Below are 27,996 nucleotides of genomic sequence, written 5' to 3' on the forward strand. Positions count from 1 at the left end.
TGAGTTGTGTCGTCGTACCTCGTAAAATGAATTTTATACATATATTTTCCTATGTACAGATGATTAACATTGCGTTTGGCTGTTACAGAATCTTGAACACTATATTGCAGAGCAACATTATGTTAGGTGCAGTTGCTAAATGACTTAACCTTATGTTTAGTGGTGCGTGTACGCTAGTATTCAAACAAATCGGTATCTTCGTTAAAACTCAGTTTTACGGCTAAAATGGTTCCATTATATTGCTAATTATCCTTCTTGGAGTAAAGTTCTCTTATGTCCCCAGCCTGGTAAGATAATTATAATCACTGGAGTAATCTCAAGAAACGGTACAATTCCCAAAAAGCGTTGGCCGAGCTGGCCCTTCCGGACAACAGCTCTCCAGCTGAGCGGGGTCCGGAGAAAGGAACTCGTGCCCCTAGGTTGGGTTAGGTTAAGTTAATTTTGAGAGGATATTTGGATAAAAAATTGTGGGTGTGTAAAACTTCGTGAGATTATTTTCAAAAAGATTCTATGGTTAGTTTTTAAGATGTGGCGTCTCGCTCTTTCATGGAAGGCCCTGTACTCGGTTACAGTCGGGGAATATGCGACCCGGAGAGACCATTAAAGACCAAAAAAAGGGACCAAAAGAGGTATTTCGTTACTTTTGACAGCAGGTCTCTTTGTGTGGGTCATGAGTTTTCCGCAGAAAGCGAGTGGTCTCGGAACCTTGTGTGGCAGGATGCTTTTTATAAAAGACCTAACCTTTGTGGGAAGATGGACCCTTATCTTTCAGAATTATCTCTGACTGAAAAGAACGTGAAAGACATATGTTGTTTTTAATATAACTAGAAAAAGAATTAGACATTTGCTTGTTTGGTTTCACTTAATAACAATTGCCGAGTATGTACAAGAATTCACCTTGCATTTTACTGACTAATTCATTTTTGTCTATTTATTTATTAACTATAGTAGTTTAGGTTTTTATTTAATTTATTTAATTTTAGGATAACTGATCTCTTCTTTCTGTATTTCTTATTACATTCTGTAACTTTTTACAAATAAAAACCATATTCTTTGAAGCTTCAATTTCAGGGTAAATGGCTTAAACTTGCAGGCTAGTTCCAAATAAATGAGGGTTTATCTTCTGACTAATAATGATAATAATAAAATAATAATAAATATTATAGGTAGTAGACCCTCTTAAACATGTGGTGTTGAAAGTGATAACTGCTTCAGTGAATAATAATAATAATAATAATAATAATAATAATAATAATAATAATAATATATGTAATGTTGTGTTGAAGGTGATAGCAGCATCAGTAATAATAATAATAATAATAATAATAAATAAATAATAATAAAAATATAATAATAATAATAATAATATAATTCTGTTTTAGACAAGTAGTAGAATTGAAAGTGACCGGAACCGGTATAAAAATCCTTTGCTTTTGTTTATCAGTATCATGGCATACATCTTAGTATTATCATTTCATTATTATGTTAGCATGTGTACTTGCGTATGTGTATGTGTGGCCTTTGTGTACGCAGTTTCCGAGCAGCTGAAATTAAAAAAAAAAAAATTCAGCAAGGAGAAATCATCTGCCGGAAGTACCAAAGAATAACTGGAATTCCTGATGTTACGTCTCTCTCTCTCTCTCTCTCTCTCTCTCTCTCTCTCTCTCTCTCTCTCTCTCCTCTCTCCTCTCATGGCGCGTCATTTAGTGGCATTTTAGGTTCGACAATCCGAGTTCATTTTGCTTTGTCATTGTATGTTGCGTGTTAAATGCTATCAATGCTATCAGCAGGCTTTGAGATAGACTCTCTCTCTCTCTCTCTCTCTCTCTCTCTCTCTCTCTCTCTAGGTTCCTTTCTAAACTAATCAGGTCATGCAAATTTTTGTATGATGTCTAACATCTTTGTTTAGGTATATATGAATATATCACGTACTAGTATGCATAACCTATCTATTACATAAATGGGAAAACACGTTTGTTTGTTTGTGTGTTTGTTCCAAGTGAACCGGTCAGTATGGAATTTGGTACAGAGGTTAAGCTAACATAGGGTTCAAACAGAGGTTAATTAGATTTTATTTAAAAAAACATATATAACCTCCCTTAAAAAGTTATTATTTCTACCCCCAAGGTTGTAACTTTCATACTTTTGAGCCGATTTGGTTCAAATTTGAAACGCAGGCTATTGGTGCTAATTGCATTACTTCAAAATAGTTTTCCAACCATAGTCCAAATAGGGAGGTGGATTAAAAGGGGGTAACATGTGAAAATAACCAAAAACGACAGATGCTAGTGTCTAATCCATAGTTTTTGAGGTTGCTGAGATGAATAGTGACACTCCCGATGTCTTTCAAGTCCAAGTTCAGCCCAGAAAAGGGAGAGAGTGAAGGGGAAAGAATATGTTGGAGAAGAAGTGAGAGTGAGAGAAGAGGGGATTTGGAGAGAGAGAGAAAGAGAAAGAGAGTTTGTTGGTTGTCATTCACAGTTTTCCTGGGCAGCCCCGGTTAGGTCAGCCAGTTATATGTGTCTGTATATATGTATGTGTATGTATGTATATATATATATATATATATATATATATATATATATAAATGTATGTATATTTTATGTATTGTATTTACAGCTACTGTTTTGAGAAATATTTGCTGCTTTCATACTCTGTTTTTGAATGGAAAATATCATAAGTAACGCTTGCTAGGGCTTACTGTGCATGAAAAATGGCAGTTATGAACGTGATGTTGAAGGTCAAAGCCATCCATGAATACAAGTCGATTCGGTATTGATTTGACATTCAATTATTAGCAGTTTTACAATTTATCGATTGAACTTATCGACATTTGACAGAATTGCTGTTGAGAGAAAAGAGACTGAGTGGAAGGTTTTTGGTAATGCTTCCAATCTGAGTTGTCTTATAATAAAGATGGAAAGTTTATAGTAATGTTTCCAATTAAATATTTCTTGTAATAGAGATGGAAAGTTTTTGGTAATGTTTCCAATTAAGCTTCTTTTATATTAAAGATAGATAGTTTTCAGGAATGTTTCCAATAAAAATTTTCTTTTAATAGAGATGGAAAGTTTTTGATAATGTTTTCAATTTAACTTTTCTTAAAATAAAGATGGAAAGGTTTTGGTAATGTTTCCAATTAAACCCTGCTTGTATTATATAGATATAATGAAACTTTTACCGAAAGAAAGAGAATGAAAGCGAACGAGACTCATCACCTGATGCCGGATGACCACGCTGATGACTGATGAGAGAGAGAGAGAGAGAGAGAGAGAGACAATAAATGAGAATGGTTGTGTCCCAGACACATAAATTTCAACCGCCCACCAATCACGTGGTCGGACCATCACGCAAGGATCCGTTAAGGTGGAAGCCACCTAAGATTTGGCGCCATTCTCACCCTTATTGAATGATGACGCAATATTTTGGCGCGAAGTGTGAGAGACGCTGAAATGGCGCTTAAAACTTATCGACTCTCTCTCTCTCTCTCTCTCTCTCTCTCTCTCTCTCTCGTCTGGGATTAACCCCTTTACTTTCCTTTGCTTTTTTAGATAGCAAATAATTGAGGCAGGGGAGAAAAGTATAGTTTGAGGGTGCAAAGAGGCATTACGCCCAATTTTTTCAAAGGAGAGCGGATGGACTGAATCAGAGTAAACAGCAGCAGCGTGATGAGGGTTCCATAGCCTGAGGTGGAGGGAAAGAAACTGTCAATTACTCGAGCCTTGCTGTGATTATCCTGTCTGCAGCTGGTAGGACGGTGCAGACATGGGAAAGACGAAAGAAATACTATATATATATATATATATATATATATATATATATATATATATATATATATATAGTATATATATATTAAGTAAAGAGAAACGCTAGATTAAGGACAAGAAGTCGACAGGCCTTGTAGAACTCCATTGTTTCTCTTTCCTTCGTGTTGTCTCTATCTATATATTCATTATGTTCCATATGTTCGTGATTCACTTATATATATATATATATATATATATATAAATATATATATATATATATATATATATAAGTGAATCACGAACATATGAACATAATGAATATATAGATAGAGACAACACGAAGGAAAGAGAAACAATGGAGTTCTACAAGGCCTGTCGACTTCTTGTCCTTAATCTAGCGTTTCTCTTACTTATATATATATATATATATATTATATATAATATATATATATATAGTATTTCTTTCGTCTTTCCCATGTCTGCACCGTCCTACCAGCTGCAGACAGGATAATCACAGCAAGGCTCGAGTAATTGACAGTTTCTTTCCCTCCACCTCAGGCTATGGAACCCTCATCACGCTGCTGCTGTTTACCCTGATTCAGTCCATCCGCTCTCCTTTGAAAAAATTGGGCGTAAACAAAAACTAGATCCATACATTATACGGGCTTCAAGTCTGTCAAACATAAAACGTAAAAGTAAAAATTAAACCATTTATTGTGCGGGCTTCTAGTCTTTTAAACTTAAAACGTAAAAGGAAAATTTAACCATATATTATACGGACTTCAAGTCTTTTAAACCATAAACCGTAAAAGAAAAATTAAACCACATATTATCTGGACTTCGAGTTTATAAACTATAAACCGTAACAGAAGAAATAAATCATATATTACATGGGCTTCCAGTCAGTCAAACATAAAACGTAAAAGAAATCGTAAACCATATATTATACGGACTTCAAGTTTATAAACTATAAAAGATAAAAAAAACATATACGGACATTCAAGTCTGTCAAACATAAAACGTAAAAGAAAAATTAAACCATATATTATCTGAACTTCAAGTTTATAAGCCACAAAACGTAACAGAAGAATTAAACCATATATCATACGGACTTCAATTCTTTTAAACATAAAACGTAAAAGGAAAATTAAACCATATATTATACCGGCTGAATCAAGTCTTTTAAACATAAAACGTAAAAGAAAAATTAAACCATATTATCTGACTTCAAGATTATAAACCATAAACCGTAACAGAAGAATTAAACCATATACTATAGGGCATTCAAGTCTTTCAAACATAGACGTAAAAGAAAAATTAAACCATATATTATACAGGCTTCAAGTCTGTCAAGCGTAAAACATAAAAGAAAAAAATAGAAGTCTAAACATATCTGGACCTCAAGCTTTGTTTTGTGGGTCCGTTCTTTTCACACAAAAAAGGAAAAGTCAGCAACTGATCACGCGACGGGGCCGTGCTTTAGTCTCAGCGCGGCCCCTGACCACGGTCTACCAGACTCCCAGACCGTGCTGCTGATGAAAACGGTCTGGAAGTTGCGTCATGCTTCCTGTGAACCGTTTCCACTATCAACTTCTTGTAAACAGAAGTCTAAGAACAGCAAAAAACTATCATAAATATAAACGTCCGTCATTCACATGCGTTATGATCGTAACAAACGCAGTACAAAGAAGAAGAATAAGAAAGCTTCATTATTCTTTTGTTTCATTTGCATCAGATTCCTGTGACCCCAAACTCTTTCAAAGCAAGTGCTTGCCTTGTTGCTTTCGACCGCACACTCTCTGCGCTGCGTGCATTGCATCATGCTATGTTGCTTGGCTCCGGTGATTACTGTTTCTGTATTCAACAAGAATATATATATATATATATATATATATATATATATATATATATATATATATATATATATACGTGTGTGTGTGTGTGTGTGTGTTGTTTGGAACAAAATTACATAACACACACACACACACACACACATATATATATAATATATATATAGATATATATATATATATATATATATAGTACATATATAGTATATATATATATATATTATATATATATATATATATATATATATTTACATATATGTATATATAATATATATATATATATATATATATATATATATATATATATATAAGCCTTCAGCCTTTATTTGACTTTGTTACAGAACTTTTTCTGCTTATTTTTTTAAGTACCTCGTAAGAATCAATTCCTTTACCCGAAGGAAATTAACATAATTATTAAGGTGATTGAAACTCAAGTTTCATCTTCGTACTTTGAATTTATTTTCAGTTAGTCGTTTTGTTAAGAAATTGTGAAGTTTCACACTGGCTTTTTGAAAGACCCTGATCATTTTGGCATCGTGATAGTATTCAGTAATTTATGGTAAGGTTTACATTTAATTCATAATTTTAAGAATCAAAGTCTTCCTTAAATTCTTTCCAAAATGTTTTACGTTTTTGATGATCCGTATATGATAATTTGTCTGATATTTTTTGTTGTCTTTGATAATTCGTATTTGATCATTTCTCTCACAATTTTTTTTTGTCTTAGGTTATTGGTATTTGATCATTTGTCTGATAATTGTTATGGTCTTTGACAATTCGTAGTTAATCATTTGTATGATATTTTTGTTGTATTTGATAATTCGTATTTGATAATTTCTCCCATAGTTTTTTGTCTTAGATTATTGGTATTTGATCATTTGTCTGATAATTGTTTTTGTCTTTTATAATTCGTATTTGATCATTTGTCTGATAAGTTTTTTGTCTTTGAGAATTCGTATCTGATAATCTGTCTGATAATTTTTTTCTCTTTGAGAATTCATATTTGATTTTTTTTTTTTTGTGTGCTGAAAATTCGTATTTGATTTTTTTTTATTAAATCTTGACTAACTTAAGTATAACATAAAATAACAAATATGCGACATACAACCCGTGACTGAATAAGGTAAGTGAACTCGTGTTAGCATATATCCCCATTTTCAAAGCCAGGTCAAAATTAGGGTATTCAATTAACAGAATAGCAATCTAGCCGTGCAAATTGACGAATTTAGACTGGACCGAACTAGTATAACTATCTTTAAACTGTATTTTATATACCCAGTTTAATTTTTTTTTATTTTTAAGTGAAGGTCAAATTTGGTTTCTAACTCGTTTTGGACAAATCATCAAAATTGATGTAGACAGGCCTTTAGCAAAAAAATAATTTCTCAGTTCTGAGTGGACAGGTGATCCTTTAACTCAGCTTAGAATCATTTCTTTATCAGACCAGATAACCTGCAAACTTATTTTATGCGAGTACCCCGTAAACGTATTTTACGCGAGTACCTCGTAAACTTATTTTATGCGAGTACCCCGTAAACTTATTTTAAGCGAATACCCCGTAAACTTATTTTACGTGAATACCCCGTAAACATATTTCACGCAAATACCCCGTAAACTTATTTTACGCCCGTAACTTTCCCAATTCGAATCAAACGCAGCACTTTCAAAACCTAGCATGAGGATACATTTCTAACCCAATATACTTCATACCTAGACCAATCACCTATATATAACACCCCGGGTCACCCTAGGTCAAGCAACACCCGTGCACCCTATTGAAGGCTCTGCACCCCCTGCCCCCTCCCCCCCCCAGATCAGGGCAGCTGACAATCTCGTTGCAAAGGCAATAGACAGTACATCGATCATGGTCAAATGGGAGACATCCTTCCATTATGAGGGCAGTTGGCATGGGGGCATGCATGCAGCAGGGGTTGCTGCTGCTGTTGGTGAGTCTGCTGCTGTTGCTGTTGCTGTTGCTGTTGCAGCAGCAGCTGTTCGCGTATCGCAGCGATCTGCTGACTGTAGTTCTGGCGAGCTTGCTGCACGACCGAAGATTCGTTTCTTGGAGTCCGGGGTAAGTTGTTGAACCGCGTCGGGACTGGTGGGTCTCTCATCAGGAATCGGAAGATGTTCCTGGGAATGATAAAAGAGGCTTTTGTTATTATTATTATTAATTATCATTAATATTATCGAAAGATAATCCTGGAAATATCGAAAGATATTCCTGGAAATGATAAAGGAGGTTTTGTTGTTATTAATTATTAATTATCATTATTATTATCGAAAGATAATCCTGGAAATATGAAAAGATATTCCCGGAAATGATAAAAGAGGTTTTTTTTTATTAATTATTAATTATTATCATCGAAAGATAATACTGGAAATGATAAAGGAGGCATTTTTTGTTATTATTATTAATTATTATTATGGAAAGATAATCCTGGAAATATCGAAAGATATTCCTGTAGATGGTAAAGGAGGTTTTTGTTATTATTATTGTTAATTATCATTATTATTATCGAAAGATAATCCTTGAAATATCGATAGATATTCTTGGAAATAAAAAAAATTGCCTTTTTTATTATTATTATTATTATTATTATTATTATTATTATTAGAATTATTATTATTATTATTATTATTATTATTATTATTATTATTATTATTATTATTATTATTATTATATGTAATAATGATTTGTAGTATCACCTCGAACATTGCATTCATCAAGCTTATTTGTCATCTCTCTCTCTCTCTCTCTCTCTCTCTCTCTCTCTCTCTCTGTAGATTCTCTATGCCAGTATTAACATCTGTGTGCCAGTGTTAAAACGTCTGTGCTTGAATACATGCCTTGTAAATATTAATTTGGGCGACTTAGGATAGGAATTACTTGGTCTTTCTGAGCGTCAAGAATACCTATCATTCATTTACGGTTTGTATTGTAATGTTTACCTTAAATGACCATAAAATGAAGGAGATGAATTAGGTAACCATTCGTTTACGGTTTATATTGAAATGTTCAGCTTAAATGACCATAAGATGAAGGAGATGTGGACCTTTGTTCATTGGAGGTTCCTGGGTCCCGTGGAACACTTACCTGCTCGGGGTCAGATTCACCCTCTTCTCCAGGTGCTCAATGGTGTCTGGCAGTGCCACTCCTTGCGTCTCCGGGAGTGCCAAGGTGGCCAACCCAGCCACGACGGAGGCGGCGCCGAAAACAACCGACGGTGCCCACATGCATAAGGTGCCCTGCGGAAGAAGGGAGAGGCTGAAGGAAGGAAAGAAGGAAGGCAGGAAGGGGAACGAATTGACTACAGATTACCAGAGCGCCTCAATGGCGTGGTCGGCTTGGTGTTGGCGTGCCACCTCGGTGATCGCGAGTTCGATTCCCGGGCATTCCACTGAGGAGTGAGAGATGTGTATTTCTGGTGATAGAAGTGCGTGCACTCTCGACGTGGTTCGGAAGTCACGTCAAGCCGTTGGTCCCGTTGATGAATAACCACTGGTTCCATGCAACGTAAAAACACCATACAAACAAACAACTATCAATTTGGTGGCCTGAGTTCGCTCCCCGCTGCTGCCAATGCGGAACCAGAGAAATTCATTTCTCTATATCATGTGGTGCGGATCCCACAGTAAGCTGTATAGGTCCCGTTGCTTAGGAACCAATTGGTTCCTACACAATAAGCTGTAGGTCCCGTTGCTTAGGAACCAATTGGTTCCTACACTTTAAGCTGTAGGTCCCGTTTCGAAGGAACCAACTGATTCCTACACAATAAGCTGCAGCCCCCGTTTCTAAGGAACTGATTGGTTCCTAGCCATGTAATAGAAATCTAATCCTTCGGGCCAGCCCTAGGAGACCTGGTAATCAGCTCAGTGGTCTTGTTAGACTAGGGTATATACTTAACTACTCGACGTAAGGGAAAGAGAGAGAGAGAGAGAGAGAGTTCCTTGAACTCACCAGGTACTCTGTGATGAAGGGGGAAGCCACGGAGCCCACCCTGGACATCATGAAGGCGGTGCTGGTGCCCCAGGTTCTGACCTCCGTCGGGAAGAGCTCCGAGGAATAGAGCGACAGGATCTGGAAGGCCGAGGTGATGGTCATCTTCCCCGCCAGGGCCAAGGTCACCATCACCCATCCGCATCCTGCAAGGTGAGATTGGAGCAGCGAAGGATGTAGAGGAAGTTTGTAGAGGTGGAGATGGTTGATATTACGATTAGTTGCAGCTTTGTTTAGCCTTCTTCTTGAGCCTATACTGTTTTTTTTTTTTTTTTTTTTTTTTTTTTTTTTTTTTTTTTTTTTTTTTTTTTTTTTTTTTTTTTTTTTTTTTTTTTTTTTTTTGAGGACGAAGATTTTTTTTTTCATTTTTTTTTATGGAGGACGTTGAAAGGGACAACTTAAAGCCCTTATGCTCGCGAATCCTGAAGGATATTAATGGGTAGGAAAAATGAAATTGGGACTTAATTCTGAAGGCATTAACACTGCAGCACAATAACCTCACGAAAATTCGAATATTACATTTTGCTGAATACAAAAAAATACTGGAATTGGAATCGGAATTGAATGTTTAAGGCCAAGCGCTGGGACGTATGAAGTCATTCAGCGCTGAAAATAACGTTCAAACAATTGTCCAGAGAGGTTGGAAAGTAAGATGGAAGAAAGGGGAATATGAACGACGGTATAGTAAAGGGAATGAAAGGGGTCGCAGCTAGGGGCCGAAGGGACGCTGCAAATAACCTATGCCTGCAGTACTCCCCGTGAGGTATGCTGAAGGCACTAACCCTTACAGCGACGCAAAGCAAATAACCATGCATTAGTTTTTTATTTCGTATATATATATATATATATATATATATATATATATATATATATATATATTATATATATATATATATATATAATATATATATGTATATATATATATATATATATATATATATATATATATATATATATATATGACTGGTAAAAATGTTCTGTTACAACAGAATTCCATCTAATAAAAGGAGCCTATAAAAACACCTAAATATATAGAAAGAAGTAAGTACTATATTTCAGAGACAGCTCTCTCTCTCTCTCTCTCTCTCTCTCTCTCTCTCTCTCTCTCTCTCTCTCTTCTGTAACTTTTCTCTCATCATTACCTAAACCTGAAGAGAGAGAGATTGACAGCAGTGTCTGAAATATAGTACTTAACTTTCTTTCTATATTTTGGCATTTTTATGGGCTCCTTTTATTATTATTATTATTATTATATATATATATATATATATATATATATATATATATATATATATATAGTTTAATTTACCTTTGGGAATGAAGGGAAGCGCTAGAAGAACCACTCCACTGAACAGGAAGAAGGAGACGGTGGGAGAGCGTCTTCCGAAACGCACCACGATAGGAATGACCACAGTGTAGGCGGGGACCTCGACCAACCCCATGAGGACCATGTAGGCGAAGGGGTTGTCGCTCAGCTGACCTCCGCTGAGGGCGAGGCCGTAGTAGACCATGCTGACGATCAGGTGGTTGACGTACATGGCCAGGGTGATGGTGCGGAGTCTGCGAGTCCTGCAAAGAATGGCGTTCCAAAATGAAATAGTGTCATTTATTAAAATGGCGGGATATTGTGTTGGGTTACGTTGCTGTCTGCACTTGAAGCCTAATGGGTTATGTTGCTGTACTTGAAAAAATCCCCGATGTCTTTTTAGAACAAATATCTCCGGTGTCTTAAAAAAAAAAAAAAAAAAAAAAAAATCTCCGTTACTTTTTGGAAAAAAAATCGGAGGCTATTTGAAAACAAAAAATCTCCAATGCTTTTTTGAAAAAAAAAATCTCCGACACTTTTTTTTGTTAAATCGATACTTTTTGAAAATTAAAAAAAATCTCCGATATTTTTTGTAAACAAAAAATCTCCGATACTTGTTTTTTTTAAATCTCCGATACTTTTTGAAAAAAAAAATCTCCGATACTTTTGAAAACAAAAAATCTCCGATACTTTTGAAAACAAAAAATCTCCGATACTTTTTGAAAACAAAAAATCTCTGATACTTTTTTGAAAAAAAAAAAAATCTCCGACACTTTTTTTTGTTAAATCGATACTTTTTGAAAATAAAAAAAAATCTCCGATACTTGTTTTTTTTTAAATCTCCGATACTTTTTGAAAAAAAAAATCTCCGATACTTTTTGAAAACAAAAAATCTCCGATACTTTTTGAAAACAAAAAATCTCCGATACTTTTTGAAAACAAAAAATCTCCGATACTGAAAAAAAAAATCTCCGATACTTTTTTTTGTTAACTCGATACTTTTTGAAAATAAAAAAAAATCTCCGATACTTGTTTTTTTTTTAAATCTCCGATACTTTTTGAAAAAAAAATTCCGATACTTTTTGAAACAAAATCTCCGATACTTTTTGAAACAAAAAATCTCCGATACTTTTTGTAAACAAAAATCTCCGATACTTTTTGAAAACAAAAAAATCTCCGATACTTTTTGAAAACAAAAAATCTCCGATACATTTTGAAAACAAAAAATCTCCGATACTTTTTGAAAACAAAAAATCTCCGATACTTTTTGAAAACAAAAAATCTCCGATACTTTTTGAAAACAAAAAATCTCCGATACTTTTTTGAAAAAAAAATCTCCGACACTTTTTTTTGTTAAATCGATACTTTTTGATAATAAAAAAAAATCTCCGATACTTGTTTTTTTTTTAAATCTCCGATACTTTTTGAAAAAAAAAATTCCGATACTTTTTGAAAACAAAAAATCTCCGATACTTTTTGAAAACAAAAAAATCGATACTTTTTGAAAACAAAAAATCTCCGATCTTTTTGAAAACAAAAAATCTCCAATACTTTTTGAAAACAAAAAAATCTCGATACATTTTGAAAACAAAAATCTCCGATACTTTTTGAAAAACAAAAAAATCTCCGATACTTTTTGAAAACAAAAATCTCCGATACTTTTTTGAAAACTAAAAATCTCCGATACTTTTTGACTAAAATCTCCGATACTTTTTGAAAACTAAAAATCTCCGATACTTTAAAAAAAAAATCTCCGATATTTTTTGAAAAAAAATCTCCGATACTTTTGAAAAAAAATCTCCGACACCTTTTTTTAAAATCTCCAATATTTTTTGGAAAAAAATCTCCGATACTTTTGAAAAAAAATCTCCAATACCTTTTTTTTTAAAATCTCCAATACTTTTTGAAAATAATCTTCGATATTTTTGAAAAAAAAAAAATCTCCGATACTTTTTGAAAAAAAAATTCCAATACTTTTTGAAAAAAATAAATCTCGATACTTTTTGAAAAAAATCTTCGATACTTTTTGTGAACAATAAATCCCCGATACTTTTTTTTAATCGCCGATACTTCTTGAAAAAAAAATCTCCGATATTTTTTGAAAAAAAAAATCTTCGATACTTTTTGTGAACAAAAAATCTCTGATATATATTTTTTTAAATCTCCGATACTTTTTGGAAAAAAAATCTCCGATACTTTTTGAAGAAAAAATCTCCGATACTTTTTGAAGAAAAAATCTCCGATACTTTTGAAGAAAAAAATCTCCGATACTTTTTTTTAAATTCTCCGATACTTTTTGAAGAAAAAATCTCCGATACTTTTTGAAGAAAAAATCTCCGATACTTTTTGAAGAAAAATTCTCCGATACTTTTTGAAGAAAAATTCTCCGATACTTTTTGAAGAAGAAATCTCCGATACTTTTTGAAGAAAAAATCTCCGATACTTTTTGAAGGAAAAATCTCCGATACTTTTTGAAGAAAAAATCTCCGATACTTTTTGAAAACAAAAAATCTCTGATACTTTTTTTTTAAATTCTCCGATACTTTTTGTAGGAAAAACTCTCCGATACTTTTTGAAGAAAAAATCTCCGATACTTTTTGAAGAAAAATTCTCCGATACTTTTTGAAGAAAAAATCTCCGATACTTTTTGAAGAAGAAATCTCCGATACTTTTTGAAGAAAAAATCTCCGATGCTTTTTGAAGAAAAAATCTCCGATACTTTTTGAAGAAAAAATCTCCGATACTTTTTGAAGAAAAAATCTCCGATACTTTTTGAAGAAAAAATCTCCGATACTTTTTGAAGAAAAAATCTCCGATACTTTTTGAAAAAAAAAATTCCGATACTTTTTTAAAACAAAAAATCTGATACTTTTTTTAAATCTCCGATACTTTTTGAAAACAAAAAATCTCGGATACTTTTTTAAAACAAAAATTCTCCGATACTTTTTGAAAAAACTAAAAAAATCTCCGATGCCTAAAAAAGAAAAAAAAACGATGCCTTTCTAAAACAAATGTCTATCTGCACGAAGGCACTGCCTCCCCTGAACACTTAAGTTGAAATGAAAGAAGAGGATGAGAGAACTTACCGCAACAGGATGAAGCATCCCTGAAGGGCGCTGAGGGAATTTCCCTTGCAGTTGTCTTCGGCGGGTTTCAAGAGGGCCACCTACGGATTTTAGAAGTCAGAAGTATTCAGAGAGATACGTTAATGATAGTAGTACCAGCAGTAACGACGATGTTAATGATAACGACGATAATAAAGAGTAAAACTGTTCGTGATGGTGCTGGTGATATGTAATTTCCTTTTTATCTGGTTTCTGATAACGCGACAGGATTTCTGTTTAAATTTAAATGTTTGTTACTGAAAACTAACATTTCTGTCGTTAACTATAGTATATATATTGTATGTGAGTGTGACTGGTAAAAATGGTCTGTTACAACAGAATTCCATCTAATAAAAGGAGCCCATGAAAACGCCAAAATATAGAAAATAAGTACTATGTTTCAGAGACAGAATTCTCCGAAATACACACACACACACACATATACATAATATATATATATATATATATATATATAATATATATCTATATATAATATATATTATATATATATATATATATATATATATATATATATTATTTGTATAAACATCAGCATCTACTAACCATAATTGCAACTACTGTAAAATCTAAATTCTAACAAAATGGTATTGATTCAAGTGCAGAACATTCTATTTATTTAAGCAAATAGGCTACTTTGTGATTGTCAAAACTAAACATAAGAGAGGGAGGCTATAATAGATTAACATCACCCGTGCATCTGATGTCTAGGCCAGTCCCTTACGACGTTCCTGATTGGCTATTGATAAGCCAGCCACAGGGCTGGAAACTCTCAGTCTCTCTCTAGAGAGAGAGTTCACATAGGCAGGATGTATGTTCCACCTCTCCTGAGGGATAAGTCTTTCAAAGGCATCCCTCAGGAGAGGTGGAACATACATCCTGCCTATGGGAACTCTTGCGAGAGACTGAGAGTTTCCAGCCCCGTAACTCTCAGTCTCTCTTGAGAGTTCACAAAAGCAGGATGTAGGTTCCACCTCTCCTGAGGGCTAAGTCTTTCAAAGGCATCCCTCAGGAGAGGTGGAACATACATACATCCTGCCTATGAACTCTCCAGAGAGACTGAGAGTTTCCAGCCCTGTGATTGGCTTATCAGATAACGGCCAATCAGGAGCGTCGTAAAGAACTGGCCTAGACATCAGATGCACGGGTGATGTGACTCCACTATAGTAAATGTGTTGATGTGCAGAATCTTACGTCATTCTGTCCGCCTTTGACGATCTGCAGTATCCTATGGGGCGGGGGTAGGACGGCCTTATTCCACCGGGCAGCCCTTTGGAGGACATGCAACGCATGATGATAGTAACCTCTCACAACCAGCCATCTGGGAGACTCGTCCAGAATCCTGTGGAAGGAGGGAATAATAATCAAAAGGGAAATTTCTCTCAGTTTTATTCATTTCCAGTTTTTGCAAAAAGGTCATTGGGTAGCTCTTGACCACAATGAATAATGCATATACTATATAAAATCATCAAAATGTGAAATAAGATAGGCTAGGCTCTTACTCTCTCTATCGTATATATATATATATATAATATATATGATATATAATATTATATTAGATATATATAATATATATTATCTACGATTATTAATTTCAACGAATAATGCATCATCAAAATGTGAAATATGATAGGCTCTCTCTCTCTCTCTCTCTCTCTCTCTCTCTCTCTCTCTCTCTCTATATATATATATATATATATATATATTATATATATATAATTTCAACGAATAATGTATCATCAAAATGTGAAATAAGATAGGCTCTCTCTCTCTCTCTCTCTCTCTCTCTCTCTCTCTCTCTCTCTCTCTCTCTCTCTCTCGTAGTAGCCATCTTGCTTGGTGAGACGTACCCGCGTGAAGTCACAATAATCAACAGATATCACAAGTTTAACATACGACTAGAATTTGAGAAATATCTAGAAGTGTTCGTGAACTATCGGTGATAAGATTAGTGTGAAAATAGTAGGATAAAGCGTCTTCTAAGTTAGTTTATCAAGTGTAATACTATAAATCAGAACAAGATGGCAGTAAGTTCCAACTGCGGGAAGAGGTGGCGTAATTTGGCGTGTTTAGCAGATTCGCAATACGATGAGGTAGCAGGAAGGGAACTGGCATTTCTCATCTATGAAATCAGCAACAGTCCTAACCAAAAAGATACAAAAGCATTCATAGATATATTAGAAGGATATAATCCTTCAAACTGGAACAAATCTAATGAAAACATCTTGAAAATAATTGAAGAAGTTCCAAATAAAATCCAAGTGGTCAAGAGACTCATAAAGAAAATATACATAAACCAACATATTCCGACAAAGAAAATGAATAAGGTGAATCTTGTGAATATCCTAATTGATGCATTAGGAAAAGAATGCCAAAAGCATGCAAACTGTGTAAGGTTTGGTATAGCATAGTCAATCCACAAAACCTAATCAGAAAATGTGCTGCATGCAACATTCCGACCCATCCACAGTGTGCTGAGGTAATACAAGATTTGAGAAAAGATACAAGAATTTTTTGTTCAACATGTCTATCATGGATAGACAATGTTATTAAATCAAGATTGAATGTACAAATAGTTGAGGATGAAGAAGAAGAGGAAGAGGAAGAAGAAGAAGAAAAAGAAGAAGAGGAAAACGGAAGAGAAGTAAACAAAAATGAAATGACAGAAAAAAATAAGGAAAACAAAGAACAAGATAAAAGTATGGATGCAGAGATACTCATTGATACTACATATGAGGCAATAAAGCAGCATACCTACGAAGAAATAAATTACGATATGACAACAGAAAAGCAAATCCCGAAGAGGCTCTACCCAGATCTATACAATGACGGGAAAGAGGAAAAAATAGACAAGAAAGACAAAATCTGCAACCTTTTGAAAAGAGGGAATTGCAGATTTGGAGAAAGATGTTACTACAAACATCCTAAGATATGTCAAAACTATGAAATATATGGTAAATGTGCATACTTAGATGGATATGGGGATGATTGCAGAGATCTGCATCCAAAAATATGTAAAAACCTAAAAGAAGGAAAAGGATGTAAGTTCGACAAAAAATGCAAATATATGCACCCTGTAGCCATGAATCATAATCAAATAAATAACCAACCAAGTAATAAAATCCAAAATAAGAAAGAAACAAATAAAGAGAGAAATCAAGAATATCAGGTAAAAGAGAAAAGCAAACCACCAATGAGATATGCAGAGGTGTCAGCAAAAAATTTCAAAGCATCAGCTCCGAAATTCTACTCAAGAGATAATAACTGTATTTATTATGCAAGAGGATATTGCAGAAACGGAGAAAATTATTGCAGATTCAGACACAAAATTAATAATTATGATGAAGGAAGATCAAATATTATGGAAAAGTTGGATTTTTTAATGTCAGAATTTCTGGAAATGAAAAAAAAGAACAACATACCATAACAGGAAAGAGACATGGGAAAATCCTTATTACTACCAGTATTAAATGAAGGAGAAAACACGCAAACCATCATAGTGATGAATGCGCAGGGTTTAGTTACGAGTAACTCAAAAAGAAAAATAGAGTACTTAGAAGAACTAACCCAAAATGAAAAGAAAATAGATATAATGAACATAAGTGAAACCTGGTATTCCCAAGAGACTGGGAATGATGATCAAATAAAAGGGTTCCAAACTTATAGATCAGATAGAAAAAATAGGAATCAAGGGGGAACCGCAATATATGGGAAAGACAAAAAACAAGGAAAAATATATGAGAAATATAGTAACTCAGAATGTGAACTAATAGCGGTAGAATTTGAATCTGAAAAATTGATGAACATAGTAATATATAGACCTCCTAATACTAAAGAGTTTGACTTAATAATTGAAAAATTGGTTGATATATGTAGAAATCACAAGGACTGGACTATTCTCCTATCTGGTGACTTCAACTTTCCTTTCGTAGAATGGAAAGAACGAATAGGAGATTGTGGTTGTACTTATACATATAAAAAAGAGAGTAATAGTAGTGCAGAAGATAAGAGGCAATTTGAAAGCTATTAGATATGCTACTAGAATACAACATTCAACAAATAAATCACCTGCCAACAAGAAAGGAAAATACTTTAGACCTAGTATTTGTGAACGAGATGAATTATGTTAAAGAAATAATAGTTTATAATGCGAGTATTTCAGACCATAATGTCATAGAATTAACAGTTCATTCCAAAGCAAGTGAAAATAGAGATAAGCAAGAAATGAAAAAGTGGGAAGGATATGGAAAATACAACTTCTACAGTAAAAATATAAAATGGTCTGAAATTAATGAAGAATTAAACAAAGATTGGGATAACATTTTCGTAAGTGATGACATAAGGGTAAATACGGAGATATTATATAAAATATTGGAGATAATAGTGGAAAAATATATACCGAAGAAGAAAAGTAAACATCATTCATGCATACCAAGAGACAGAAGGATCTTGTTCCAGAAAATCAGAAAGTGGAAAAAAGGTCTTGCAAAAGAAAAAAATGCATGGAAAGTTATAGAACTAAAAAGTAAGATAGAAAATGCAGAACAAAAGATTATACAATCAAAAGAAAATGAAAAACGGGACTTGGAAGAAAAACCCCTATTAAATATCAAGCAAAACCCCAAACTATTATACTCATATGCGAAGAAGATGAATAAAAGAAGAACTAGAAATAGGCCCTCTGAGAATTGAAGGAGATTAACGAATGAAAAAAAGGAAATTTGCAACATACTGGCAGAACGATATAAGAGAGAATTCACCCCTAGAATAGATAATGAAGATAATGATATAGAAGTAAGGGATGAAAATAGTGAATATTTAGCAGACATAGATATTAATGAAGCTGATATTGTGCAGGCTATTAATGAAATTAAAAATGGAGCTGCTGCAGGGCCTGATGGAATTCCTGCTATTTTGTTAAAGAAAGTAGTTCATTCTATCGCAAAGCCACTTGCAATATTATTAAGACAAAGTGTAGATACAGGCAAGATATTGATGAGCACAAATTAGCATATATTACCCCTACTTTCAAAAGTGGATCAAGACTAGAGGCAAGTAATTATAGGCCTGTGAGTCTAACATCACATATTATGAAAGTGTATGAAAGGGTAATGAAGAAAAATATTATGAAACATTTAATAAAAAATAATTTGTTTAATAAAGGACAACATGGTTTCGTACCCGGAAAAAGTACACAAACCCAACTGTTAGTCCACCGTGAAAACATATTCAAAAATATGAAAAGCGGAAATGAAACAGATGTGGTTTATTTAGACTTTGCAAAAGCTTTTGATAAAGTAGACCATAATATATTAGCGAAGAAAATTAGAAAACACAATATCGTGGATAAAGTAGGAAGATGGTTAAAAGAATTTTTACACAACAGAAAACAGATAGTTATTGCAAACGACGAGAAATCGGATGAAGCCAAGGTAATATCCGGTGTGCCGCAAGGTACGGTGTTAGCTGCAATACTGTTTGTTATTATGATTGAAGACATAGACAATAATGTTAAGGATTCGGTAGTGAGTAGTTTCGCAGATGACACAAGAATAAGTAGAGAAATTACTTGTGATGAAGATAGGAACGCTCTACAAAGAGACCTTAACAAAGTATATGATTGGGCAGAGGTAAATAGGATGGTATTTAACTCTGATAAATTTGAATCAATAAATTATGGAGACAGAGAAAGAAAGCTATATGCATATAAGGGACCTAATAATGAGACCATCACAAATAAGGAAGCAGTTAAAGACCTTGGTGTGATGATGAATAGGAACATGTTATGCAATGATCAAATAGCAACTCTGTTGGCAAAATGTAAAGCAAAAATGGGAATGTTGTTACGGCACTTCAAAACAAGAAAAGCTGAACACATGATTATGCTTTATAAAACATATGTTCGTAGTCCACTTGAATATTGCAATATGATATGGTACCCACACTATCAAAAGGATATTGCACAAATAGAGAGTGTACAAAGGTCCTTTACAGCTAGAATAGAAGAAGTTAAGGACCTAGACTACTGGGAAAGACTACAATTCTTAAAATTATATAGTCTAGAAAGGAGAAGAGAACGCTACATGATAATTCAGGCATGGAAACAGATAGAAGGAATAGCAGAAAATATCATGGAACTAAAAATATCAGAAAGAGCAAGCAGAGGTAGATTAATAGTGCCCAAAACTATACCAGGAAAAATAAGGAAAGCACACAGGACATTAATCCACTACGCACCAGCATCGATAATGCAGCGTCTATTCAATGCGTTGCCAGCTCATCTGAGGAATATATCAGGAGAGAGCGTAGATGTGTTTAAGAATAAGCTCGACAAATATCTAAACTGCATCCCAGACCATCCAAGATTGGAAGATGCAAAATATACCGGAAGATGTACTAGCAACTCTCTGGTAGACATTAGAGGTGCCTCACACTGAGGGACCTGGGGCAACCCGAACAAGATGTAAGGTCTGTAAGGTAAGTAAGGTAAGGTATATATATATATATATGAATTTAGTTTTGCCCTAGTATGTGGACACGTACCTTTTCACCCATTTTTGACGTCTATATCATGAAAATTGTTTCGCAAGTCATTCCATCCTTAAATTGTACAATATAAAGCTAAGCGTTCTCATTATAAATGTGGCACCGAATTCCATCGAATTCATTATTGGATACACTTTAAACTTCTATAAATAATGCTGCAAGAGATTTGGCGACTCAAATGATCAGTCACGTCAGGATGAGACTCCAGCCGTTTTGCGATATTTTGAGGATAATTCAAAGGTAAAGATAAGCCTTAGGAATTCATTATACCCAGTACAAGATACTTGTTGTCAAGCGCCAAGAATGTGCCTGACAGGAGAGCTGTATCACAATGCACAGGAGAGAAGCTGTCAGAATAACTTCCGTGGTTCAGGAATGGGAAAGTGAAATTGAAAGGTGTAATGTTTCGTGAATAGAGTAAATCATCTTTTTGGAAGGATTTGTTGAGAGGGTAGCTGAGCTGGTTTACTTAAATGCAAATGTTGGCGATAGATGAGAATAAAGATTGGAGGTGGACGGGACGCTAATGAATTATTGACAGGAGGAGAGAAGAAATTATTTTGAAATACATTATTCTTAGTAACAAGGAAGCAAGAGTATCTATTCTTGACGGATGTGTGTGTGTGTGTGCGCGCGCGCGCGTGTGTGTGTGTGTGTGTGTGTGTGTGTTTAGGTGTGGTGCGGTTAATGTTGCAGAAGTTTTCTGCTTAAGAGGCTCATCTTTGATTTAGCAGGTAATGGACGGATATGTCAGTAATTTTGTCTTCTTTTGCTGTGGAGACACTCCTCTTAAAGGATATGCGAATTATATATATGTATATATATATATATATATGTATGTATATTATATATATATACATATATATTATACACACACACACACACACACACACACACATATATATATATATATATATATATATATATATATATATATATATATATATATATATATTAATGTGTATTTGTTTCTATGTGATTGTTTGCAATTATACAATTTCTGTCACAGAGAATGGGGATTACTGTATATATATATATTTTGAGTTTATTATTATTATTATTAGTATTATTAGTATTTTTTTTTAAATATGATTGTTGCCTCAGCTGCATTAATTTTATATAGATTCTTCTTTATTATTATTATTATTATTATTATTATTATTATTATTATTATTATTATTATTATTATTATTATTAAAACACAACATGAACACCTATTCATATGGAACAAGCCTACGTACAAAGCCTACTTGAAATTGAGGCCTCTAGATAATATAAACATAAACAAAGTCCAGTGGGTGACTCACAGAAGAGCTGGAAGAAAAGGCAACGACATGAGTGAGATGAGCAGCTGTAGGTTCCTCCAGTCCTTGACGAAGTAAGCGAATCCCCCGAGGGCCATCGTGCCCATCGCCCAAGGGAGGTACAGCACGATGCCCATCACAGATCGGAGACGGGGCTCTGACACTTCCAAAGCTGCGAAGAACAGGGCATGTAAGGGTACGTTTTATTTTATTCATTTTTTTTAAATCCACGTCTCTCAAAGGAGGTTTCTAAAAAGATACCACTATATTACAAAAGAAACCTCTTCGATTTTTGTAAATGGCCTTTTTTTTTTTTTTTTTATAAATCTACGTCTCTCAAATGAGGTTTCTTGAAAGATACCACTGTATGATAAAAAAAAAAAAAAAGAACACTTTCATCTGTATAAATGGCCCATTTTTTTTTTCTTATAAATCCACATCTCTCAAATGAGGTTTCTAAAAAGATACCACTATATGACAAAAACAAAAAACCTTCGATTTGTATAACTGGCCTAGTATTTTTTCCAAAGCCACGTCTCTCAAAGGAGATTTCTAAAAAGATACCACTATATGACAAAAGAAACCTCTTGAGATTTTTATAAATGGCCTATTTTTTTTAAATAAATCCCCGTCTTTCAATGGAGGTTTCTTTAAAGATACCACTATATGACAAAAGAAACCGCTTCGATGTTTGTAAATGGCCTTTTTTATATATTTATATATAAATCCACGTCTCTCAAATGAGGTTTTTAAAAAGATACCACTATATGACAAAAGAAACCCTCTTTGATTTTTATAAATGGCCTGTTTTTCAGTTCTTTTTTCATGTTTTTATAAAGCCACGTCTCTCAAAGGAGATTTCTAAAAAGATACCACTATATGACAAAAGAAACTTTTTAAAATCTTTATAAATGGCTTTTTTTCTTCTTCTTCTTTGCTGATGAACCACTATAAGGATTCGCTGCCGGATTCCCAATATATTTGGTCAGAAAAATATTCGCAGCTATTCTAGTTTTATTTTCCCCAAGCAACTATAGCTTCATTACTTAGCATTTTGCTTTATATCGATTGAAGCTATCTCGCTTATATCTTTTGAATTTACACGTAGTGGTTTCTTTTTCTGAAATTTATATTTACATCCAAAATAATACCGCCTCAGTGGCGTGACCGGTATGGTCTTGGCCTGCCACCTCGGTGGCCGCGAGTTCGATTCTCGGGCATTCCACTTAGGTGTGAGAGATGTGTATTTCTGGTGATAGAAGTTCACTCTCGACGTGGTTCGGAAGTCACGTAAAGCCGTTGGTCCCGTTGCTGAATAACCATACTGGTTCCATGCAACGTAGAAACACCATACAAAGAAACAAACAAGCACCTAAAATAATAAAACGAACGTGACCCCGTTTGACCGTTTGACCCTGTTTGACCTTTGAATCTCTTTGCACATCTGTTGCAATACAGATGGTGTTACCGAAGACGAATTCGACATTGACATTTGACCTTCTAAGTATGATCTTGTCCCTCTCTATACATTGACTTCCATGGTGGTGGAGTATGCATTTATAGAGACTTCCTTACCGAGAATGTAGCCCGCCGTGATGATTGTCGAATGCATTGTGCCCATCAGAAAACGAGCTGTGAGGAGGGTGGAAAAGGAGGGTAGCCAGCAGGAAGCTATGGCTATCGCTGAATACATCAGTGACCCGATAGCAACGGTGGGTTTGCGACCATATCTGGAAGAGAAGAAAATTCAACCCAAGGTAGAATGAAAAAAAAAAAAAAAAAAAAAAAAAAAATATATATATATATATATATATATATATATATATATATATATATATATATATATATATATATATATATATATATATATATATATATATATATATATATATATATATATATATATATTTAAAGACATGCAATTAGTAACAGGTATTTGAAAATGATGCTTTGTTTGATAATCAGAGTTCCAGGAGAATATACAGGGTGTCCATAATTCAACCCAAGGTAGAATAAAAAAAAAATGACATGCAATTAGTAACAAGTATTTGAAAATGCTGATTTACTTGATAGCCAGAGTTCCTGGAGAATATACAGGGTGTCCATAAAGTCCCACTACCATTACAAGTATTTATTTCACAGAATGGTACTGGGACTTTATGGACAACCCTGTAGAAGACATCACAGTGGCTAATTATCAAAATGCATTTTGATTTGTACGGATTAGCGAATTGCTTTACATTGGTGCTGTTGATTTTTTTGCGATGGGACTGACCTCATTTCAAGATACCCTGCTAAGTACTACACGTGCCTATCCATTACAAATATAGCGATGATAATAAAGATAACACATTTATTAAGAAAATGTCACAGCCAGTTAGTGCGTACCAGCGTCAGGGAGTTAAAGTATGGGCACCTTTGTGCTTTGACTGTAATATGCATAGCTTTGTGACTTGTGTATTTAGAGAATAAAGTAAGTGAAGTTAGTTATCTTACTTGTGTTTAAAGAATAAAGTAAATGAAGTTAGTTATCTTACTTGTTTTTAGAGAATAAAGTATGTGAAGTTAGTTATCTTACTTGTATTTAGAGAATAAAGTAAATTAAGTTAGTTATCTTACTTGTATTTAGAGAATAAAGTAAGTGAAGTTAGTTATCTTACTTGTATTTAGAGAATAAAGTAAGTGAAGTTAGTTATTTTACTTATATTTAGAGAAAGTATGTGAAGTTAGTTATCGTACTTGTATTTAGAGAATAAAGTAAATGAAGTTCGTTATCTTACTTGTATTTAGAGAAGAAAGTAAATGAAGTTAGTTATCTTACTTGTATTTAGAGAAGAAAGTAAATGAAGTTAGTTATCTTACTTGTATTTAGAGAATAAAATAAATGAAGTTAGTTATCTTACTTGTCAGCCAGAAGGCCAATGAGCGGAGCGCCAACCAGAACACCGAACATATATATTCCGCTGAAGGTGGCCCTGAGGTACGCCCTTCCACATACCAGCTTGAACTGCAGAAGGAGAAATAAATGAAATAATAGGCCTACGTCGAACAGGTAGTCTGTGAAACTTGATAAGATTTGGAAATACTCACTTCCACAACAATGATGCGTTTGATTTTGAATTTAGCTACAAAAAAAGATATACATTTTTTTTTCATGAAGAGTCGTTTAAGTGTCGTAGTTTTATTACATTTGTGGCCTAAGTCACGTACCATTTTAACGTATCTTGTAATTAATTACGATGAGGGACATATATTTCATTAAGGTAACTTTCATTCCAAATGTGGCGATAAGACAGAGAATATTTTCGTTAAGACTCGTATAAATGTTGCAGTTTATTACATTTGTGGCTTAAAGATCTAATTACTTGTCATCTGGGACAGTTTTCTGTCTACAGTAACTATACTCTGTTTTTTTCCAGCTGTCCATCCGCCTGTGGTGTTTGTGCATGGTAACACATGCGTCCCAGGCTTTAAATAACATCCTATTTCGAATATTAACGGTGTAATTCGCATACAGTAAATTATTAGAACACTTTTCAGTTGCAAATGTACAACATGATGTCCTTTTATTTACCTAAAACTTACAAAAAGCGTAACTATTTCAAGCCCGGTGCGCAGTGTTACCGTGCGAAAACACCGAAGACTCAATCCGCCTTAGTAACCCTTATGTGCACAGGTAGTTTACCTCAGATGTGAGCGTTGTACTGAACGTGGAGTTATCAAAGACCCAAGTCGTACATTCTTCTTGAACAACTTTTCCAGAAACTGTGCTCACAGCAAGGTAACTGCATGCGCTGGAAAACAAGAAGAGAAACTAAGATTTAAATAAAAAAAAAAAACTCGACTGTATAAAACCAAATTTAAGAGTACCTTAGCGAAGAACGAAAGCTCCTGTTTTATATTTATTCACTTAAACCTGGTTTTATACAGTGGCTTTTTTCGCATCCATAAACGACAAACACGACACGAGGAATGTGCTTTTATGATTGGATTGAAGGCAGTGTAACTATAATCTATGTTTCCTTATCATCAACAGCACAAGTGATGAAATTCATCTTGAATTAAGACCTTTGAAGAAATAGACAAATAAACAAACTTATTAACGTTTACTTACAACACAGAGGGACCCCCATTTGAGTCATTACTACTCATGAGAGAACTTGGTGGGTTGCAAGTGTGGTTCAGACTCGGAACGAAAAAGGCACCCGCCAAAGTGTGGTAGGCTGGCAGAGAGAAACCTGTAAGGTGTGTCACCGTGAAGATCTTTATACAGTAACCATTAATGTTTCTTCAGGGTTTCAGGCAAAAACTGAAAATTACAAATATGTTGAAAAGGGAAATATTTTGTGGTCGTTGAATTTTTTTTTTTTTTTTTTTTTTTTTTTGGTGATTTCATGTCTAGGCAAAATAGATTATTAGCAGTTGGAGCAAAAATTTATTCTCTAGGATAGAAAATGTAGCAAATTAACTAAATATTTTATGCTTTGAAATATGTACTAGAAATCTCTTCTTTGTAAAATATACACTAGAATTTTTTTTTGTAATGTGCGATAACCGTTCTATCTGTGCAGAGATTGGTGTGTTTTACACACACACACACACACACACACACACACACACACACATATATATATATATATATATATATATATATATTATATATATATATATATATATATATATTATATGCGTGTGTATGTATATATATATATATATATATATATATATATATCATATATCATATATATAAATATATATATATATATATATATATATATATATATATATATATATATATATATATATATATAATGAATGCCTTTTTACTGTAATACACAACAGTATATGAAGATGAAAGGCCCACGAAACACTATTTTAACGTTGCAACCAAATATTTCGAAAAATATGGTTGCAACGTTAAAATAGTGTTTTGGGTATGGGATCTTTTATCTATATATATATATATATATATATATATATATATATATATATATATATAAAGATTGCTACTTACTAAGTAGAACCCCATGCTAGAAAACTCTATACAAATCACTAATCACTCACAATAAGACAAAGCAACGAAGTGGATGACATTCCATCGTCCAGTTCCCAGCTGGCTTAATAAACTGTCCAGTTGGCTTCCCATCATGCATCACAGTTTCCTGTGAGAGATGAGATGCGTAAACAGAGAAATTATTGATGAGATTCGTTGTGCCGCTAAAATTCCCAGGATAAGTTAATAAGTAACTTAACTGCACGTACCACAATATTTGAACATATTATTGGTTTGGTATACTTGACTTCCATTGATTCGTAAGACTTGTCATAGCAAATGCTTTCCCAATTTCGTTAAACTTTTACTTAAAATAAAAAAAAATAAAAAAAATAAAAAAAAAAAAAAAAAGAGTAGGGTTTTGGCGTTTACGTCGTAATGAACGCTACTTTAACCACTCAGGCTTATCCCAACTATTGACAAAGAGTATAGATGGTTATTAACCACTGAACATTTCCTATGGAGAGATATCTCTCTGCACCTAAACCATTAATTGTTGGTATATGAACCTTAATATTTCTTTGGGGGAATTCTAGAACATAATAATTGTCAATTAGGCACTTTCCAAACGATAGACGGGAAACAAAAGCGAATGTGGACTTACCTGTAAAATAATCCTTACAGTCGAAGAGTTCAGGTATTCTTCTCGTTACCACTTACACATTTTCAGAGTTTTGTACTCTCTCTCTCTCTCTCTCTCTCTCTCTCTCTCTCTCTCTCTCTCTCTCTCTCTCTCTCTCTCTCTCTCTCTCTATGTGAGAAGCAGCACTAGAAAAACGTGATTGTGGTGATTCCCTTTATAGAATTTCTAGCAATCTAAATTTAGCATTCCGACCATCCTATCAAGTGACAAAGATCTGAGGATCATTCTTCTTCTCTCCTTCACTTTCCTATTTTCTTTTCCCTTTCTTATTGTTGCTTTAATATTCCTGCTTTTATAAATGATCTCGGAAGAAGATAGTCAGTCCTTCTTTCGCTCAAATATTGACCCTGTGCTAGCACTTCTAGACAGTAACACAATGACAGGACAACTGGTATTCTAATATAGTGAGGTAATGCCACCGTCACC

At 33.9% G+C, this 27,996-nt stretch overlaps 1 protein-coding gene and 1 long non-coding RNA gene across 5 annotated transcripts in view; both read right to left on the reverse strand.

The window, feature by feature from the left end:
• The window catches only part of LOC135213431 (uncharacterized), a 105,743-nt gene that overhangs the window by 61,740 nt on the left and 16,007 nt on the right, over positions 1–27,996 (reverse strand). The window lies entirely within an intron of this gene.
• LOC135213089 (organic cation transporter protein-like) lies at positions 6,226–27,987 on the reverse strand. 3 transcript variants are annotated; one of them, XM_064246957.1, is made up of 13 exons: positions 27,532–27,983; positions 26,939–27,036; positions 25,989–26,112; positions 25,560–25,668; positions 24,778–24,881; positions 23,450–23,604; positions 21,878–22,046; positions 15,219–15,366; positions 13,989–14,068; positions 10,906–11,165; positions 9,558–9,742; positions 8,694–8,845; positions 6,226–7,729 (listed from the first exon to the last, which is right to left on the reverse strand). In XM_064246957.1, exons 2-13 carry the CDS (start codon positions 27,021–27,023, stop codon positions 7,465–7,467), a joined length of 1,836 nt encoding a protein of 611 aa, XP_064103027.1. In that variant the 5' UTR covers positions 27,024–27,036; positions 27,532–27,983; the 3' UTR covers positions 6,226–7,464. The 3 variants fall into 3 exon arrangements, with proteins under 3 accessions (XP_064103027.1, XP_064103028.1, XP_064103029.1); XM_064246958.1 differs by having other exon boundaries at positions 25,989–26,183; positions 27,532–27,982; XM_064246959.1 differs by lacking the exon at positions 8,694–8,845 and having other exon boundaries at positions 27,532–27,987.

The sequence above is a fragment of the Macrobrachium nipponense genome, chromosome 42, assembly GCF_015104395.2.
Source record: "Macrobrachium nipponense isolate FS-2020 chromosome 42, ASM1510439v2, whole genome shotgun sequence".
NCBI classification, from domain to species: Eukaryota; Metazoa; Arthropoda; class Malacostraca; order Decapoda; family Palaemonidae; genus Macrobrachium; species Macrobrachium nipponense.